The 21,593-nt window shown below is 43.9% G+C and overlaps 1 protein-coding gene across 1 annotated transcript in view; it reads left to right on the plus strand.

The window, feature by feature from the left end:
* DNAH5 (dynein axonemal heavy chain 5) overlaps window positions 1–16,224 on the plus strand; it is a 291,360-nt gene extending 275,136 nt beyond the window's left edge. Inside the window, exons 76-79 of the mRNA XM_025209635.1 lie at window positions 2,250–2,462; window positions 3,621–3,773; window positions 9,093–9,324; window positions 14,760–16,224. Coding sequence (XP_025065420.1) covers window positions 2,250–2,462; window positions 3,621–3,773; window positions 9,093–9,324; window positions 14,760–14,911 — 750 coding nt within the window. The 3' untranslated portion in view covers window positions 14,912–16,224. The remainder of the gene's footprint in view (window positions 1–2,249; window positions 2,463–3,620; window positions 3,774–9,092; window positions 9,325–14,759) is intronic.
* The last annotated feature ends 5,369 nt before the right edge of the window (window positions 16,225–21,593 follow it).

A 21,593-nucleotide genomic window follows, 5' to 3' on the forward strand; every position in this document is an offset into this window, starting at 1 on the left:
TTCCTGCCACGGCAGGGGGGCGGACTTGATGATCTGCTCAGGTCCTTTCCGACCCTACCAACTATGAAACTATGAAGTCCCTCATTCTCATGAAGTCAACTCATTCTCCACCAGGCCAATAAGCTCACTGAATCTGCATTTGGCATGTCACTTACAGCATAGGCCTCCCATCAGTGGAGCAGGCAATATGTTGCACAACAACTACAGCTAAAGAACTTCCTTACCAACACCAGCTTTCACCCCTTAGGCTGGCCCCTGCAGGGCCTGGACTTCCTTTAACCATCTCAGAACAGGCATTGGATGGTTAAAGACGAGCATGCACTCTTGGACCCTCTCCAGTGATGCTGGCTGCAGCTGTGCTGCTCAAACTCAGATAGCTGACCACATCATCTATGGCCCTTATGGCCCTCCTTTGTGTGTCCAAGGACTTATTGACACTGACTATTCTACCTGTTACTGGCTTTCTGGCCCTTATGCTTCTGACGTATGACTGTGGCAACACTTGCAGCAGCATCTTGACAAGGTGCAAATGTTGGGAGGAGGTTAAGGTAAAGAATAGTGTGGGTGAACGGAGCTGCCTTTCCTGGGATGGTCAAAAGGAGAGATCCATCTTGGCTTCATCTACTGCACATGGGACTATTCATCTCTATTATATCACTTAGGCTGTTAACAGATGTTGCATTTCTCCTGGAGAGAGACTTTTGGATCAGAGTCCTACAAACATTCACCCATTGTCCTGCTTCAAGTACCTCTGAAGTATATTGTATAAACTATGCTAAAGCTGTTGCTTGGGGCATTGCTATATGCCTCTCTAACTTATCATTTTTACTTGAATCTAAGTTAAACCTGAATGTAAGATGACCCCCCACCCCCAATAATTTAGATTCTGTATATGAAAAATGTATATATATTTTTTTTGTAATTTTTCAGGTACTGGGAAGTTGTCTTAAATTCATCCACTCCCTACTGCTACAGCAGAAAAAGCAGTGGCTGGGGGTGGGGGGGAGGCAGGTGGGTCCCTTGCCCTTTCTTCTCTCCCATTTGTTTCCCTTGCAGCTTTCCTGCCCCCGCCCCACCATTGGCACCTCTCAACCCCCAACTCCCCACAACCTCTGTTCCTCCTCTCCCATTATCCACAATCTCTGCCCCTTTTCCTACTCCCTAGTCTCTGCCTCTTCCCATCCCCCTTCCTCTCCTTATTGTCAGGTGCTTTCCCCCCTGGAGCACAGAACATGGGAGCACAGCCTCTGCTGACCATGCAGCAGTGTTGGTGTTTCTGATTTCACCCAGCAAAGAGTAGAGATTCCATATGCTGCATGCCTGGGAGAGAACCCAGCTTGAGCCAGAACTGAGCTGCACCTGACAGTAAGTGGGGGAAAGAGGCAGAAGTGGAGGAGAAGCTGTAGAGGGCAAGTGGAGGGGGTGCAGGAGGCTGCTGTACATCTGACTCTGGCCATGACTGGGGTTCAGGACCTGAGTCAAAGCTGTAGCAGCTCTCTTCCCTCCCCAACCTTTGCTTTGTATGCAAATGTACAACAAGGACCTTCTTCCCACTGCTGATTGGGGAAAAATAACCTTTTCTTACATTCTAGTACATATAGTATTTGTGGCTCATTTAACAAGGACCTGTTGTTCAGGCTGTATGTTCTCCCAGGCCAACTACTGCAGAGGGGCAGTGATGAAGCTTGGCAGGACTACATGTGAAACCAGCTGACCCCAGTCAAAACCCAGGACAGTTAGGACCACCTCGAATGAGATCTGTTTATACCCTCAAATTCTTTCTGAGTTTTCAAGGGGAGGTGATCTAGAAACGCACAGGATGGATGAAGTAAAGAGAAGAAAATATGGGCTATACATTTCTAAAATGTTGAAAAGAGTTCAGTCCATTCGCTTTCATTTAAATGAAAAAGAAAAATTAAATAGCAATTTCCTATATAATTCTGAAAACAGGTGGCATTGCACATGAATGCTGTGTTTATAAAAAGGATTGTCTAACGCATGGTTTAAAGTGTTTTTTTTCTTTCCCAATGTAAAAAACACCACTACCATACATAGAGACACAAAACACAAATTTAAAAACCTAAATTTGCACTATTTGTTTAGTTTCTTCAGTTTTTGATAGGTTTCATTATACATTAAAAATACACCCCATCTTTCCATTAGGTATCTAACCCTGCTGTATAATTAACTTAGGTTTTCATTATTTTTTAATTTTAAGTAACTTATTTCACTTGACTTTCTTCTGGCAGGTGAAAGAGAGACTGCAGAAGATGGGACCTTTTCAACCTATGAACATCTTCTTGCGGCAGGAGATAGATCGAATGCAGAAAGTGATCACCTTGGTGCGAAGCACTCTGACCGATCTAAACTTGGCCATTGATGGAACAATCATAATGAGTGAAAATCTGAGGGATGCCCTGGATTGCATGTATGATGCAAGGATTCCTGCCCGTTGGAAGAAGGCAGGTGTTGAATTAATAGAATTCAATGTTTAAAAGTAAAGAACACATTGTTTCCCCCTCTCCCTGCTCCTGGCAAGATGGAGGTTAAGCACTAGACCAGAAGACCTAGAAAGATGGTGGAATCTACCTCATGGGAAGATTAAGTGTAGGGTTAACTGTAAACAGGTTTGAGCAGAATGTTAGAACTCTACTTTCCACCCCTCTATTTTCTATTTCTATTTTTCTATTTCTATTTTTCTATTTTTTTCTATTTTATTTTTCTATTTTTGAATTGGAATGTCATTTAATTGTATAAATCTAATAAGAGAAACCAAGAGCCTAATGGCTCTTTAGCCTTATTAGGTGTTGACCAGTAACCTGAAGGGGGAGACAAGGAAGAAAAACCCAATCTGTAGTTTAGTATGATGAGTTTTCAACCATCACTAGTGTTGAACTAATGAATGCTTTTATCTGTGTCTGTATTCAGACTGCATCCCATGTTCTTTATCCATCACTAATAATTTTGTTGTTTTTTTCACTGGATTTAAAATAAATTATAATATTATCATTTCTGACTCCAGGGTTAGATTGCTTCCATCAGAAGTGTAACTTCGAATCTGGGACAAATGTGAACATAAAATCACATAACAAGTTAATAGTTTGAGTAAGAAAATAAAAATTAGGTTCTGGTTTAATGTTCCAAATGGGGTGAAAGAACTAGCCAATTGTTCAGTAATGTTTTTATGGCAATGATAATAGTAACCACATTTTTATTTTTAAACTACTTGAGAGAAACAGGCAGTAGTTCAAATGTTATGACCACTTTCTTTATTGGATAACAAAACTGTCAGCCTGTACATAGAAAAGTGATCAGAAGACTAGGGTATTGCAATTTCAGTTGTTTATGAAGTAGGTTAATTTTCTTGATGTGTGTTGTGCTCTAATTGGTATATACCTGTACAGCCCTATAGATTTTAGTAGGACTGCCTGCATATAATTGAGACGATAATTGAGCCACTTGGCTTATATTTTCTTAAGGATAGTTGGCTTAAAAAATAAACCGTTATTGTTACCATCTGCCCATAGTTGCTAGTGAGTGAACTAACAGATGTTTTTGTAGGATTGTGTATGTGACACTACAGAGTCCCATAAAGCAAGAAACCTTATCCCTGTTTTTAGGCATCCTGGGCATCCAGCACTTTGGGTTTCTGGTTTACTGAACTTCTGGAAAGAAACCGCCAGTTTTACTGCTGGATTTTTGAGGGTCGACCAAACTGCTTCTGGATGACAGGGTTTTTTAATCCTCAAGGATTTTTGACAGCAATGAGACAGGTAGGTAACTTTTCATAATGCAATTGCTATTGGTTGCATCTTGTGTTAGGGTAAATGCCTCCTTCATTGTAACTTGGATGGGGAAGCTGTGTGGTTAGGTCTTGCGGGATGTTAGGGGAGGTTCTTTGGGTAGATGTGATATTTTTTTATTACACAAGCTAAACAGGTGGGAAAATTGGTCTTTGCAAGCTTTATGGCACAAGAACCCTTCTTCAGGCATTGGGAGACTCTGCTGTTCTGAGATCTCCAAGGTAGAAAAGAAACTAAAAGTGTGACAAGAAGTCTGTGAAAATGTAAATAGGTGAAAATTTGGAAGACAATGGGTAAAGATGGGGGGGGTCATAAAAACCCATGGAAGAAAACCCAGAGTAGCGCACACATGGGGAGTGTGCCCTTGCAGAATGGAGAACCCCTGACTGTGTGGTGTGTGGTGCTGCAGACGTGTTTGCAGTGCCATATGCCTCACGGCTGTGCTCATCTGGACATGCCCTAAAAGCGCAGCCAGGCAGCGAGCAGAGCTGGCTCTGTGCTCCAATTGGCTTCGCCAGCCCCACGGAGTGCAGCCCGGTGGCGGTAAGTGGGGAGAGCCAGGGCTGCGCTCCTTGCTGGGCTGAGCCACATGAGGCTGCGGAGCCACTCAGAGCGCAGCCCTGGCTCTCCCCTGCCTCCCACCACCTGGCTGCAGTGCAGGCTTTGCCTGGGGTTCCCAAAGGCGTTCTGCAAGGCTGTCTTGAATCCCTCAGTGTATGTTAGCAGCTGCCAGTCCCAGCAAACAGCAGTGGTAATAAAGAGTCTAAGTGGAAGAGTGAACTTTAAAAAAAAAACAAAAAAAAAAAAAAAAAAAAAAACTAGCTGGCAGGGTCCCAGAAGTAGAGTCAGCTTAAGACAACCTGACAAAGGGAGCAGAGTTTGAATCCCAGCATCTTCTTTGGAGGCAGGGTCTCAGCAAATACAGGGAAAATTGCCTCTTATCCTCTGTGGTTAGAAGCTGACACATGCAGTGCACAACTCTGCAGAAAGGTGAGTGGTGCTTTTATCATGGAAGTGCACACACACAGGTACCTGCCTTCATCTGAGTTGTGTTCCATCCTTAGCCTCAGCTGGGCTAAGATCACAGCTCCGTGGAACTGAGCCTGGTGGGGGGAAGTGGAGCACAGCGTCATCACTGTGCTCTGCCTCCCTTCACTGGGCTCAGCTCCCAGTGGCTCTCAGCTCTGTGGAACTGAGCCTGGTGGGAGGAATCGGAGTGTAGCAATGGGGCTGTGCTCTGCCTCCCTTCACCAGGCTCAGCTCCTGGCAGCTTGCAGCCCCATGGAACTGAGCATGGTGGGGGGAAGCGGAGCACAGCATTGGGGCTGTGCTCTGCCTCCTGCCCCTGGGCTTAGCTCCCAGCAGCTTGTAGCCTTGTGGAACTCAGCCCAGTGGTGGGAGGTGGAGCGCAGCACCTGCTCTGCCTGCCTTCTGCCACTGGGCTGAGCTCAATGGGGCTGGTGGAGCCAGTAGGAGTGCAGCCCAGAGGCAGAAGGAGGGCAGAGCTAGTGCTGCACTCTGATCGGCTCTGCCAGCCCCACGGAGCACAGCGAGAAGAACCAGGGCTGCGTTCCCTGCCAGGATGAGCCACTTGGAGTGCAGCCCTGGATCTCCCCTGCCTCCCACCACCAGGCTGCTCCAAATTTGAAATTTTTCAAAACTTTTGAAATGTTTCAACTGCCCTCATTTCATTTTGAGGCTGCTTTGAAGCCCTTCATTTCATTTTAATTTTGGTGTTTCAAGCTCGAAATTAGTCGAAACATTGTCAAAACGAAACAGCCAGTGAAGCTTCGCACAGACCTATATAGTAGCTGGTTTCTCAAGGCAGACTATTACCTGTTCCCTTGCTTCTTAATAATGAGGTGTGGTAATAGTGGTCAAAGACTTGCAGTTGCTTTGGAATAACTGCTTCTGTTTCTGATCCCAATTTCAATGAAATATACAGTAGTTTTTTTAAGCCAAGATATGCTGCTGTAAATATGGATACAGGTTGTGACTTACATGATTTTTTGAGGCTTACTTCTAGGAATGTAGAATTGGTTTCTGGATTGTTTTGGTGGGCATATTGCCAAATGGATAAAGGATTAATGATGACATGACAGTTCCCTCTTTTTTTGGGGGGGAAGTAAATTCTCCATCCTGACCTCAAAGTGTTTTTCAAGGGAAACTGAAATAGCTTGTGTGAAGGCAGTTAAAATGCTGATGCTTGGATAGGGATGAAAGTCGGTGTCTGCAGATGAAGTGTATAATACTATGCTGAGATACTAGGATAAATGGGGACCTATATAAACTTGCATGGGATGTCCAAAGCAAAATACTTGTGTATATATTTTTGTTCTTTTAACTTTTTTCATATACTTGTGATGCTATTTTGATAGCTTTTTCAGAACTGTTATGAATCATCTATCTTAAGTCTTTTGTACTAGACACCCAAGGTTCCCAGAGTGAATTAGGGCTTAGTTACACAATGCACTTTAAGTTCCCGAAATGTTGATCATTGTTAGTGCTAACTTGCATATAAAGCAACCACTTCTTAAGGCTTAAAAACCTTCTCTGACTGCACCCCACCTGCGCAGCTGTGACTTGCCACTAAAGGGCTGGCAAGCAGGGGTCTGACTAGGAGCTACATCTGGGAGTTGCCCTAGGTGGTGGGGTGTGAGAGATGGGTTGGGGGAGGAGTTGGGAACATGAAGCTAGGAGGCAGAGAGTTAATGGGATGGCGTAATGAAATGGAAGGTGAAAAGGAAATGGGGGTGGGGAAGGGTGGTGAAATGATGGAAGACAACCACAAGGATAAAATAAAAAGAAGTAAAACAAAAATAATTTAAAAAGGAGAAAAGAGAAAATAAATTTAAAGAAGGTCTCAGGTTTTAATAGATTGGGATTGGGGTATGGGGGGTGCTGGTCATACTGCCCGGGGTACCTGGGAGGTAGAAGTTGTATGGGAAGGCAGTTTTGGGGGAACTACTGCCCCTGTCCTTGGAAGGAAGCTGAGCTCCTGGACCTGATCCAGCCCCCTGCCTTGTTCCCCCTTCCTCCTATCCCTCCTAGAACCCACTCCTGGATCTGTCCATGCCTGGTGTCCTGGCTAGCTGGCATGTGCTCTGCAGGCTATTTGAATAGGGTTGCACCCATGGGGGTGGGAAGGACATATCCCTGGGGGCAGAAGGGGGGCGTGGTGGCAGAACCACTCCCTGGGCAGTAGAGTTCATAGGATGGAAATCTTGTCCCCACAGGCCAGGAGGATGTGGGAGGGGACACTGCTTTCTGGGGTGCTGGAGGATTGGCCATATATTAACACCTGAAACTATTTTACGCCACTGGGGCCACCAGATTCCTTGAAAGGTCCCTGAGCTATGAGGAGATAAGACAGGCTGAGGCTTATCCATGCCTGTTTCCCCAGCCCCCTTGCCTGTCCCCTTTGCAAGGAGGTAAACACTGTAATATATAAACTAGTTTTTGAAACTGGGTACCACTCCATTTACAAAAGTTATGGAGGAATGCCTTGAGTAGGCCTCGGCAAATAGGAAAGTATTTGGTTTGGATTTGGATTCGGCTGATTCGGAGGACAGTAATTTGATTCGGTGATTTGAATCGCTGTCCCCATTTGATTCGGCCAAATCAGAATTGGAGATTTGGTGCTGATTCAGACATTCAGATCCGTGGAGGAGAGGCAGGCAGAGCCAGGCAGCTCCTTTTCCGGTTGTGCCTCTCTCTCCCTGGGTGGGGGGAGCTGTGGGAGAAGTCCCCATTGCTGCTCTGTCTGACCCCATCCCCTGCCCAGCCCAGCCTCCTGGCAATTAAAAAAAAAACAAAAAATCCCTGCACTCACCGGGCTGTAGCAGGGGCTTTGAGGGCTCTGGGGCCTCTTGGAAGCGCTCAGACTCAGTGGCCCCAGCTCACACGCAGCGTGCAGTGCCCTGCTGAGCCATGATGCACCCACGCCATAGGGCAGCTGTTGCACTGGTGCCATGTGCGGGGTGATCGTCGCTGTCCCACGCTGCATGGGGGGGGTTGCCATGAGCCCCCGGAGGCCCTGATCCCCAGTGCTGCAGCCAGTGAGTGTGGTTTTTTTTTTCTTAATTTCTGGGAGGCTGGGGCTTGGCAGGGCAGCCATCAGGGGTGGGGCTGGGTGGAGTGGGGAGATCAGAGAGTGGGGACTGCATGGGGGGGCTCTGCCAGGGGGCCCCAGAGCCCTCACTGCCCCTGCCTTAGCTCAGGGTGAGTGCGGCATTTTTTTTTTTTTTTAAGTGCTGGGATGAGGTGGGGGGTGGGGTTGGGCAGGGCTGAGCAACCATGGACGCTTCTCCCATGGATACCCTGCCTGGGGAGAGGCAGGTACACCTGGAAGAGCTGTGGGAGAACATGCTGCTGCCCAGCTGTGTATGCCTCTCCCGGGCTGATCCGAATCTTTTCCAAATTGATTTGGAGGCTTCGGATTCCATTCAGACCTTTTAATGGGTCTCCTGATTCAATTCAGATTTGGAGATTTGGCCACTGAATTAGGCCGAATCTTCTCTGAATTGAATTGGTAACCAAAGCTTCGCACAGCTCTAGCCTTGGGCCTAGTGAAGGTCACCTTCTGACCAAAACTGTTGTGAACTACTGTTCTAACTGACCATACATAAACAGTGAGAGAGCGCACCTTACACCCCCACCCCATAAAAATACAGTTTAGGCAGTAGAGTACTTGCAAAGAATATGCAACAGCTTGGTTTGAGTATTAAGGGCCACTTAAATGAAAAGAGCATTCATTGACTTAATGTTCCACGTGTTCCAAAAAACAGCACTTTACATTTATATCCATTTGACCTTACTCTTGGCATCTACTGCCCTCTCCTCTTAAGCCTTAGCACTTAATAAAAATTGAAAACCATACCTATAGATTAATGAATTAAGGCCTTCCTTGGAGCAGAGATTTCCTAGCACTTGAAGGAAAACTCAACCTAAGTAGAGTTGAGTAAGAATTGTTCATGAGGCATTTTGATGTTAAAAGGCAGATTTACTAAACTCTTGATCCTTCTTGTGTGCATAGTATTTATTTTTTAAACACAATAAATCTGAAAATAACTTGTATGTAAAATGTGGAAAGCATTTCAGGAGGAAAATAGAAGAAAATAATGTGGTGTTAATAGATGGAAATGCATTAAGGTAAATACTTGTTTTTTTATTATGATTTAAGGTGGTGGTTACATAACAAAGTGTACTGAAATTATAGCTCCTAAAGTAAATGCTATTTTTCTTTTTAAAAAATTATGTACAATGTGCGTTACTGGTATTTTCAAACAGGAAATAACTCGAGCCAACAAGGGGTGGGCATTGGACAGTGTAGCCCTGTGCAATGAAGTCACCAAATGGATGAAGGATGATGTTACAACCCCTCCTCCTGAGGGTGTCTATGTATATGGTCTGTATCTGGAAGGTGCTGGCTGGGACAGGAGAAGCTTAAAACTAGTTGAATCCAAGCCCAAGGTGCTCTTTGAAATAATGCCTATCATAAGGATATATGCAGAGAATAACAGTAAGTAACTACTGTCCTACATAAATGACAATTTAAATTTGTTTTACATATCTGAATAAGTTGTTATTGATTCATTTGGGTATTAAATAATCAATCTCCATTAATGCATAACTAATAGTTTGGGGAGGGCTTTTAAGGTTTACCATAATAACATCAGAATGTAGGCTCCCACTCTGAAAGGTAGGTGCTCTGTTATCACTAATAGAGGATCCCTCCCTCAAAAATACAAATTCTCTAATTTGGTCATAATGCTCTTCATGTCTTGTTGTAGAAAATTTCTGTTCTACATTACCTTCACCAGACCCTTTATATTCAGATCTCATTGCCATAATTAATAATGCATTTTCTCAGTATGAACACATAAAAATGATCCTGTAGCACTCAGAATTCTTGTCCATCCCAGTGGCCACGGTATTGAACCTTAATGCAAGAGCAGTCCTATTTTTTCCAGTAAATTTTCTGAGAGCGCCTCAGGCATTACAGGACACTTCAAACTAGGAATTCATTTTCCCCCTCATTTCATATTTGCTGGAGTTCCAAAACATCAGAGTTACCATATTACTCTAGGACCGGTAACACTACCTTTACACTGCTAGTTACCTTGGTGTTATGGGCCTATGTAAAGTTCACTGGGACCTGGAGCTGACAAGGTAGCTGAATTATGGTACTCACTATTACATTTTGCCATGGGGTTTGAGAGAACAGGCCAGTAGCTTGTTTGCCATGAATAAATAGGTACCCTGAAATGTATGGAATAGCTATACACGAGATGCAGGGTATGGACATATGATGTAGTTGTATCCCTGATGTTTCTTGAGATCATTCTATACTGGATTCGGTTAAGTTAAACCAGCATGTGGCTTGATGTAGTTCATCCACTCCTCCTATATACTGGTATAAATGGCCTATGTTCAAGGCCTGAAACTTATTCACAAGGGAGGCTTTCTAAAGAGGAAGCCCCAGGCCTGTAATTCTGCCACGGTACTGTAAGAAAACATGATTAATTGCTGTTGGTATAAACAAACACTGAAAGAGCTAAAAAAAAAAAACCAAAAAAAACCAAAAACAAAATTGAGCGGAAACTCCACTTTGTAGCTATGCACTGTCTGGACATACATGTGGCAGCATTGAAGTCAGGGAGGGCTTTTGCTTGAGGAAACAGTAGCCAAGTGAAAAACAGAGCTGCTGGAGGACACATGGGCTCCTGAAGGAGGAAAGGACCTGTCAGAACAGTTTCAGCTAGGGAGTTACAGGACAGAAGTCAAGACCATTCTGGGTTCTCGGATTCTATTTTTAATATATATTTTTATGAACAAAAGGAAAGGAAACTGCACAGAAAATAGTTGAAAGGGTTTTACATGTATTCACTGTTTAAGGCAAATATGTGCTTGTAATCTATTTTTTCTCTCTCTTAATGTAAAAATCTCTATGTGTACTGCACTTTCATTTTTGAGAGGTAAGCTGCGGTAAGCAAATGATCATATACATACATTTGCTGTGCTGTTTGTCAGCATTTTCAGTATAAACTATTTTTTCAGGAGCCTATAACTGAACCATACACAAGGTGTCAGCCTGTAGAAATTTTAAGTTAATTGAATGAATCTGCAGCTTTGTTTGAAAGATTTCATAGATTTCATAGACATTAGGGCTGGAAGGGACCTCGAAAGATCATCGAGTCCAGCCCCCTGCCCAAAGGGCAGGAAGTCAGCTGGGGTCATAGGATCCCAGCAAGATAAGCATCCAGTTTCATCTTGAAGGTGTTCAATGAAGGCGCTTGAACCACCTCCGGTGGCAGGCTGTTCCAGACCTTGGGGGCTCGGACAGTAAAGAAATTCTTCCTTATGTCCAGCCTGAAACGATCTTGAAGTAGTTTGTGACCATTCGACCTCGTCATCCCTTGGGGCGCTCTGGTGAACAAACGTTCCCCCAGATGCTGGTGGTCACCCCTGATAAACTTGTAGGTGGCCATCAGATCACCCCTAAGCCTGCGCTTTTTCAGGCTAAAGAGCCCCAGGGCTCTCAGCCTGTCATCGTAGGGTCTGCTTCCCTGACCTCTGATCATGCGCGTGGCTCTTCTCTGGACTCTCTCAAGCTTCTCCACATCCTTTTTGAATTGTGGAGCCCAAAACTGGACACAGTACTCCAGCTGCGGCCTCACTAAGGCCGAGTACAGGGGGAGAATGACGTCCCGGGATTTGCTTGAGAGACGTCCCGGGATTTGCTTGAGACGTCCCGGGATTTGCTTGAGATCATCGAGTCTGACCCCCTGCATAGGCAGGGAAGAGTGCTGGGTGGCCCCAAAGTTTGGTGTCATCGGCGAACTTGGCCAGTTCTGATCGCTTCTGACTCCAGTGTCCACATCATTAATGAAGATGTTGAACAGTATGGGTCCAAGGACAGAGCCTTGGGGGACCCCACTGGTCACAGGACACCACGATGAGTGACTTCCATCGATTACTACCCTCTGGGTCCGACCCCGGAGCCAATTTTCCAGCCAGCGGATCGTGGAGGACCCAAGGCGACAATTGGCCAGTTTCTCCAAGAGGCGATCATGGGACACCAGATCGAAGGCTTTTTTGAAGTCAAGATATATGACATCAATCTCTTCTCCCTTGTCCAGGTGATAGGTCACCTGGTCGTAGAAGGAAATGAGATTGGTCAAGCAAGACCTACCCGCAACAAACCCGTGCTGGCTATCCCTTAAGATGTTGGCGTCGGCCAGTCCATTAAGGATGGCCTCTTTAATAAACTTTTCTAAGATCTTCCCCGGGATAGAAGTCAGGCTGATGGGCCTATAGTTAGCCGGATCCACTTTCCTCCCTTTCTTGAAGATAGGCACCACATTGGCCTTCTTCCAGTCTTCGGGCACTACACCAGAGCGCCAAGAGTTTTCAAAGATCCGTGCTAGAGGCTGGGCTATGATGCTCGCCAGCTCCTTGAGTACCCTGGGGTGGAGATTGTCAGGGCCAGCTGACTTGAAGGTATCCAGCTTCTCAAGATGTTCCTTCAGAAAGTCAGCATTAATGGAGGGCAGGGGATCACCCTCACCCGGACTTCCCGGCCCTGTAGCGGGCATGGGCGTCCCATGGGACTGATGAAAGACTGACGCAAAGTACCTATTTAATAGGTTGGCTTTTTCCTGGGCGTCAGTTGTCAGTTGCCCCATCTGGCTCAGCAGGGGTCCAATGTTGCCTCTGCTTTTCCTCCGGCTCCCCACATATCTGAAAAAGGACTTCTTATTGTCCTTGATGCTCAAAGCTAGCTGGAGTTCAGTTGCAGCCTTGGCTTTCCTGGTCTGCTCCCTACAGGACCGGACCAGTGCAGAATAATCCTCCTTGGAGGTGACTCCCATCCTCCACCCTTTGTAGGCCTTTCTTTTTAGCCTCAGGAGATCTGCTAGGTCCCTGGAGAGCCAGGGGGGCTGCTGTGCCCTCTTGCTGCCTTTCCTCCGAGATGGAATAGACTTAGTTTGTGCATTGAGGATCGCTCCCTTGAGGAGCAACCACTCCTCTTGAACTCCCCTCTCCCTGTGGTCACGGTCCCTTAGGGCCTCACTGACAAGCCTCCTGAGCTTGTCAAAGTCGGCTTTCCTGAAGTCAAGGACTTGCATGTTGCTGACCGACTTGCCAGCTTTTCGGCGGATGGTGAAGGTGATCAGCTCGTGGTCGCTGTCACCCAGCTTGCCATCGATCACTAGGTCACCGACTAGGTCATCCCCAGTAGCCAGTACCAGGTCGAGCAGCGCTTTGCCTCTCGTTGGCCCATAGACTTCTTGAGTCAGGTAGAGGTCATCCACGCACGAGAGGAAGCTCTGCGACCGCTCAGATTTTGCTGAGCGATCCTCCCACGAGATGTCTGGGTAATTAAAGTCACCCATGACAACCATGGTCCTGGAGCAAGCTGCCTCAGCCAGTTCCTGGGCAAACTCCTGGTCAAGCTCAGGACTTTGGGTGAGTTTGGGTGAGTTGAAAGATGCAAGTGTTAAAAGAAGAAAGAGGTTTTATATTTCCAACACTGGCTAAAAATAATGCAATACGCCATTACCTCTCTGGTCCTGCAGCAGTGTGAAGCATTCTGCCAACATAAGACATGTGCTTAACATCATTGGCTTCTGTAGGACTATTTGCGTGCTTAAGGTGAAGCAGGGTGTTAAGCGTTTTCCTTTATCAGCAGGGATAACAAAAATCTCTGATTAAAAGAAGAAAAATCCCCAATTTTTGGATTATAAAAAGTAACCCCAAATCCAGATTTTTCCATGAGTAAAATGAAACGCAACTAAATACAGTATAACCTCATAAACTGGATACCAAAAATCCTGAATTATCAAAAATCTGGCACTTCCCCCCCACTGATCTGGGACTGGCCACTGCTCCCTCCCATCCTCCTGGACACAGAAGGGGAAACTTGCATGCAACAGCTGCCACCGCCGTTCACCACCCTGAACTGCTGCTCTGCGTGCGGCCTCTGCTCTGGGACCGGCCACTGCTACCCCTCATCCTCCCCCCAGCTCTGCGACCGGCCACCATGCCAGTTTAAAATGAAACACCACTGAGAGAGAGAGAGAGCTCGTATTCTCTATATCTATCTATCCGCACACGCACACACACACGCGCGCGCACACTATAACCTCATAAATCTGACATGCTTGGGACCAAGCACTTACCAGAAATTTGAAAATGTTGGATATTTTAATCACAGAAAAATGTGCATTTTGGCTTACTTTTTTAATCCAAAATTTGGGGATTTTTTTTAAATCAGAGAAAACTAGGATCCCTGTTTCAGTGCCAGCCAGAATGCTCATTGTGAACAGGATCACATCCAGAGTCTGTGTTATAAAATCTGCACTGTTAGAATTAAAAAAAGGAGAAAAACAACTAACCAACCAAAGCAATCCCCACCTAGGTACTGAATTATAAATACTTGCATGTTAATCAAGGTTAGAATATTTTGTCCTAGTTGTAGCATGGAGAATGTCTTATGATATTGGACACACTAGTTCAGCTGCAAAAGTTCCTAATTCTTTCAAAAGTTTCAATCTGACATGTTGACTTGAGACATTGAAAAGAAGGAAAGTTCAGAAGAAGAGTGAAATACCAGTTTCTTCATTTCTGCAGGGTGTCTATTTAAATGTCTTATTCTGTTAGAATACTTTGGTTTTAAAATAAAATCTGAAACCTACAAGAGACGCAGGCAGCATTAAAATATTTTCCTAATGCTGGCACAGAAGTGAGTAGTGTGGTGTGGTGGTTGTGTGGTGTGTGGTTGTGTGGTGAACTGAGACACTTTTTCCTTTGGTTGAAGGGAGCCACCTGCTATTGAACTTTGACTTTGAGTTCTTTACTTTTCCATTTGGGTTGTGCACTCTACTTTAATGCCCTTTCTGTCCAGACTCATTTCACAGATTGTCTTCTAATGGTTTATTCCTCTCTTTTCAGCTTCAAAAGATCCACATCTGTACTCCTGTCCAGTCTACAAAAAAACACTTCGAACAGATCTGAATTACATTGCTGCTGTGGACCTTAGAAGCCTCCAGCCCCCGGAACACTGGATACTGCGTGGGGTTGCACTTCTATGTGATGTCAAGTAATTTCAAAACAAGTTACACATTTGATTCTATGTTTATCTCCAAAATGTTATATTCCTCAAGAAAGTGTATTTTTCTGTATGTAACTAAGCATTTGTGACAAATTAATTGTATCATAAATGTATGGGCTTCTTTTTATAGTCATGCTTTTTGATTTCATTCTGTTTGTATATCTCTCTAACTCTGTGGGCTAAAAAATGTATGGTGGGATACTAAAAGATAAACCTGATAGGACTGGATGGCCTAAGGGATAGAGATCATTCCCCATTTTCACCTCTGAGACTTGTTTTCACTATCAAGCTAAGATCTTGTTATTGAGTACTGTTGCATGTATGTCACTTTGCCCTAACTGGAAAGCATAGATAGCTATATTATTCTCCAAGAGTATAACTGAGTAGAATGCATATAATTTGAACCAGCTGATAGTGTTGAAGTTTCATTCATGAGTGCTGGCAATATACCACAGTTAACTTCCTTCACCAAATCAGAATCATATACTCACGTGTAACAGTTTTGCAATATGACTAGATTCTACACCAAGAATTGGTTATTATAGTGCAATTATAATGGATTGTTGTGAGTCCAAATATAGCTTGATCCAGCAGATGTAAACACAGTGCAATTTTTTTTTGCCCCCTCATCCTCTCCCACCTCCATATCCCCGGCTCTTCTGAAGAAAGAAAGGCTAACATTAGAACAATATGGTATCTAGGAATTCTCTTTAGTAAAGAAGTCTTAATATCTCTTCTGCCACATGTATTTCACAAGGGCTTAAAGGGAAATGTTATGTGGTTAACACTATAATGGCCTCCAATAGTTTTGCATACCATTTGCTAAGTTTCACCTGGATTCATCATCCATGTTTGTCTTTCTCTCTTTCTTCAGCCAAAGCACCATGGTCTTTTCGAAGTTTTAACCTTTAATCTACTTTAGAAACTATTCACATTGAGAGGTGGCTGCACAAAGAAATATGGACTATGCCATCCAGTTGTATTTTGCTGATTTCATGTGTTGAACACTTCTGTTCATTAGCACAGAATTCCTAGACCTTTGCTTCTGAAGTGGGTAGGTTGTGTCAGGGAACCTGCCAATAGTTCAAGATTGCAGGTGGCAGACTCATGCTACAGAAATGTAGCTTAAGCTCTTAGAATATCAGGAGATCAATACGGCATGGTGGATCTGCTGCATGGAAGCACTAAGGGGGCAGAAAAAATGTTACTTACTTCAAGGCAAATAAATTGTTTATAGGATTTTTGTTCTTATTTTTGTTCCAGTAAATAAATTGTTTGATTAATAAAATATAGATATAAATAATTGCATTTTTTTGTTTACTGATAGTTTAAGGGCACTCATATGAACTAATTAATAAATTAAAAAAATACACTTTGGAGTGGCTGGCTATCTTTGGCATTCTAATCATTGTAATATAGTTGGAGATGGTAACATTTAATATAATGGCAAAAATTAACCTTCTGGTTTTTCCGTGTGTTGAACTTCTGCTAAGAGAGCTGTGTGGGCCACAACATGAGCGGATGACACCCAGTAACTGAAGTAGCTCTGCTAGTAAAACCCACAATGTACTTAAATGATGTTTTTTTTTACAGTTGGTGTTTGCAGCTGTTTTGTAACTTCCATGATGGAGCCTGAAAGCTTGCTATTTGGTTTCTAAATGTAGTTGTGTTTAGAATGTACCTACATCAGCCCCTCTGCATGCAACATTATGGGAATATAAACAAGGAAGAATATTTAATTGAAGGAATAATGGCATATAAATTACAATAATGAAGCCCCTTTAACTAACTCTTCTGGCTAGATGAGGAATGGTTGCACACCTGGGGATTTTGGATATTTTATTTAACCTTGTTAGGTTTATGAAAGTGAGTACTATTTGGCTGAATTGATTCAGGACAGTGATTCAAATTACTGAATCCAATCGCTGTCCCCCAAATCGGCTGAATCCAAATTCGAAGCAAATACTAGCTGTTTCACACAGGCCCAATGGCCAGCATCCTGAATTCACTGTGGTGCTGAGCAGCTCCGGGAGAAGCATGATGGAAATACTGTTGCACTTGAAGAGCAGAGAAGAAATAGAACAACATTATACTGCAATACAGTTTACACTATGGAGTCTCCTTCAACAGTAAGGGCTTGACACCCCCATACCCCTTTTACCTGCTCTCAACAAGCACCTGCATGTGTGGTTTCCAAATAGCATCCACCTACATTTGGCTTGCCTGCAAAGGGTGGATGCTGGTATCTGGCTTCTGTGCTCGGGAGGAGAGGATGCTACCTGCTCTACTATAGGGCAGGGCAGAATTGCTTCTGTGACAGCATAGGTGGACAGGCTTGTCTTTGTTATTTATATGCATTCAGTAGTAATCATTTTTCTTTTTTTTTTCTGCAGTCCAGGATAAGAAGGCAACCTGCTCTACTATAGGGCAGGGCAGAATTGCTTCTGTGACAGCATAGGTGGACAGGCTTGTCTTTGTTATTTATATGCATTCAGTAGTAATCATTTTTCTTTTTTTTTTCTGCAGTCCAGGATAAGAAGGCAACGCATATTCAGTGATGAAGCCTGTCTTGCACAGGTAACTGGGGAGGTCACTGACATATTCACTGATGAAATCTTATCCCAAGGCAGTGAGGATGCTGGGTTTGTTCGAGAATGGGAGATTGTTCAGAGCAAGATGATCATGTGCCTATGGAAGCTTCATCCAGCTCAGATGAGGAGGAGTTGGTATCACAAGCAGAAGTGATGCCAACACTTCCAGTAGGAAAGGGAAGAGGACCAGCCTGGGGCCACCGTGGAAGACCGAGGAGAGCTACAGCAGGACGTGGAGCAGGACAACTGCCACCACCCAGAAAACATAGCAGATGATGGCACCTTTAGAAAAAGGAATGGCAGCGTGTGGGGGGGAAAAAAGACCACTGCTAATACATCATCAGAGAACAGCCAAGGACATAGTCCATGAAAGTGCTGGGCCAACAAGAGAAGTAAGAAAGACAGTGGTGGAAATGTTCCACCTGTTTCTCTCACAAGATATCCTGACTGTTATCATAAGAGAAACAAACAGGCAGAAAGAAGATTCAGGGAGTGGAATGATAGCCATCCTGAAAATAGAAAGGAGTGGAAGAAACTGGACAAAACATCCAAAAGCCTACATTGGCTTCCTACTGCTGAGTAGTCTATACCATGGTGGTCATAAGGCACTGGAGGAGTTGTGGGAGCAATGCACCGGGTCTCCTTGCTTCCATGCCACCTTGAGTTTAAAACAATTCTGTCAAATCACCAACTACCTGAGATTTGACAACAAACTGACATGTGAGGAAAGGAGAGCTGTAGACAAGCTTGCTGCCTTCAGAAATATTTGGACACACTTTGTGGAGCAGCTCAGGAAATGGTATATTCCAGGAATACACCTGACGGTGGTTGAGTAGCTCATTGTGTTTAGGGGTCGCTGTCCCTTTAGACACTATATGCCCAGCAAGCCTGCCAAATATGGCTTTAAAATTTGATGGTGCTGTGATGCAGTAACATCATTCACCCTGTCTGGAGACATCTTACCTGGGCAAGCAACCATAAGCTCTGTGCCAAGGTAATCTTGGTACCCAGGTCATTGAAAAACAAGTACTGACCTGGCAGTAAGGCTGCTACAGCAGGATTTAATCTATGTGGGTACCATTCGGAAAAACAAGGCCGATATCTCAAACAAAATACAAGTAAATCGAAGAAGGAAACTTTTTTTTTATCCATTTTTGCTTTTGATGGAGAACTCACCCTAGTTTCCTATGTTCCAAAAAAGTTTAAAGTTGTGCTGTTGTTGTCAAGCATGCACTATAAGCATGACCTGTCAGTGGGTGGAGAGCAAAGAAAGCTGGACATCTTCCATGACTAGAATAAAAGCAAGCGTGGGGTGGAGAACCTTGACCACTTAGTCTTTATGATCACCTGCAAATGGAAAATCAAGAGGTGGCCAATGACACTATTTATCAATATGCTGGAGGTGGCTGCCATTGCCAGCCTCATGATTTGGCACAACACAACACAGACTGGAAGTGAAGATCACATTTAAGAAGATGGCACTTTTGTTTGCAGGAGCTTGGAGAACAGTTGATCAATGGACAAGTAAAAGGATGAATGATAGATGCACGTAAACTGCCTAAGTCCGTCAAGTCTGGTATGACTGCCCTAAATTACAAATTGCCACAAAGCACCCCAGTAGAAGCTTCTGGAAGTATGAGTGGATGTTGTGCTTTGTCCAAGGACAAATGACTGCAAAACCTGGAAGCGAAGTGAAGATTGTAAGCGATTTGCTTGTGTGCACCACAGTACATCACTGCTGCTTTGTGAGAAACGCAATATTTAGTTAAAACAGTTAGGAAATGTTTTTGGAAGTAATTGTTAGTTTGAAATCAGTGAGAACTGCAGACTTAGCAAATTGTTCAGTCACATTTTGAAACTCTAAAAAAAAAGTTTTTAAATTTTGTTCATAATTCTAGTTAAATATTATTTTGGGTTCAAATCATAAATACTCTTTCAAACATCTGTATGTTTAATAAATAGTTTTTCGTACATTTATACTGTTGTCACTGGTTCCATTTTGTTCATGCAGGTGGGGTAGCAAGTTACCTCATGAGACCAACAATGTTGAAATGCGGGGTAACAAATTACCCCATGAGATCAACAACGTTTATGGTTTCATGAGAATGGATGAGGGTTAAATATCTTTTGGAATGTAAATTATTAACATATAAATTAATACATTGCCCTACTTGCTGTAAAAGTTAATTTAATTACAGAATTGTTAACCAAATTAAAAAAATATCAACAAAGAAACAAATGACATGAGAAATCTTAAAATGCAACAATGAAATAGTGATATGTGCTGAATCATATGTAAGCTTTACATTTTTTAAATTTCATTCCAAATTGTGACAAACCTTTATAAAATGAAGTGCATTTGATTTTTGCAGACAGCTTTAAAGATGTTTCAAGGACTCTAAAAATCCCAAAATAATCTTTTCTGAAATGCAACAGTTACTTAGGAGCCAGCAGGGTTTGATTGTTGGATATTTAAACTGATGGCATAATTCCTTTCAGTTGGAAGTTGGAGTCTGGAATCTAAGCTGTTAAATGAACCATATAACAGCATGCCTGCAATTACACCAAAAATGGATTTTTTCCAGTTCTTCAGTTTCATAAATTTCATAGACATTTGGCCTGGAAGGGACCTCAGAAGATCATCGAGTCCAGCCTCCCGCCAGAAGGGCAGGAAATCAGCTGGGGTCATAGGATCCCAGCAAGATAAGCATCCAATTTTCTCTTGAAGGTGTTCAATGTACATGCTTGAACCACCTCCGATGGCAGGCTATTCCAGACCTTGGGGGCTTGGACAGTAAAGAAATTCTTCCTTATGTCCAGCCTGAAACGGTCTTGCAGTAGTTTATAACTGTTCGACCCCATCATCCCTTGAGGCGCTCTGGTGAACAAACGTTCCTCCAGATACTGATGATCACCCCTGATAAACTTATAGGTAGCCATGAGATCACCCCTGAGCCTGCGCTTTTCCAGGCTGAAGAGCCCCATAGCTCTCAGCCTGTCGTAAGGTATGTTTTCCTGACCTCTGATCATACACGTGGCTCTTCTCTGGACTCTCTCAAGCTTCTCCACATCCTTTTTGAATGGTGGGGCCCAAAACTGGATGTAGTACTCCAGCTGCAGCCTCACCAAGGCCGAGTACAACGGGACAATGACGTCCTGGGATTTGCTTGAGAAGCATCTATGGATGCAAGCCAGCGTTTTGGTCACTTTACTAGCTGCAGCATCACATTGAAGGCTCATGTTCATCTTGTGGTCAATGATGACACCCAAGTCTCTTTCTTCCGTAGTGCTAGCCAGTGTAGCCCTGCTGAGCCTGTAAGCATGCTGCAGGTTTTTCCTCCCAAGGTGGAGAAACTTGCATTTTTCAGTGTTGAACACCATCAGATTCTCATCTGCCCATTTGCTGAGCCTGTCCAGGTCAGCCTGGATCACCCTCCTGAGGGGGAAGTTTCCCTTGTGTGCGCGCTCTCTCTCTCTCTCTCTCCCTCTGTCTCTAATAATATTTATTATTTATTTAATTATTTAATCTACCCTGCCATCTCCTACAGAAATAACAAGTCTGGGACCCTATAAATGGCTTCGACTTGGCCAGAAGGAATTCAATCATGAAACGTGAAGTAGAACAGGTGACTTTTGTCAGACCTCGACTCCATGCGGCACCCAACAACTAGGGGGACAACAATCCAATTGCTCATGGATCCTGTTACTCATTAGCCAGAGCAGGCAGGGAGCAAATGACAGCACACATTGCTCGCAACAGCTTTATTCAGAATGGAGACAGCTTCAGGCAAGATCCCTCACAGACCATGAAACCAGGGGAGCAGCACCAAGTGTTAGGATGGGGAACCCTTGAATTTTACTGCCCTGTGTCTCTTGCATTTTCCCGCCCTTTTTTTTTCCTGCCAATTTCTTGCAGCTGATGCATTGCTTACTTATGCTTGCTTTTTCCTGCCTTTTTTGCAATCTGTTCTTTCTCCCGCTCCTTTCCCTTGTTGATTTGAGCTGAGCCTAAACACTGAAGGGTCTTGGTTTCAAATTAGAGATTTAACCAGGCATTGTTTACTTATGGGCTTTAAATGGTTA

The sequence above is a fragment of the Alligator sinensis genome, unplaced genomic scaffold (assembly GCF_000455745.1).
Source record: "Alligator sinensis unplaced genomic scaffold, ASM45574v1 scaffold420_1, whole genome shotgun sequence".
Classification (NCBI taxonomy): domain Eukaryota; kingdom Metazoa; phylum Chordata; order Crocodylia; family Alligatoridae; genus Alligator; species Alligator sinensis.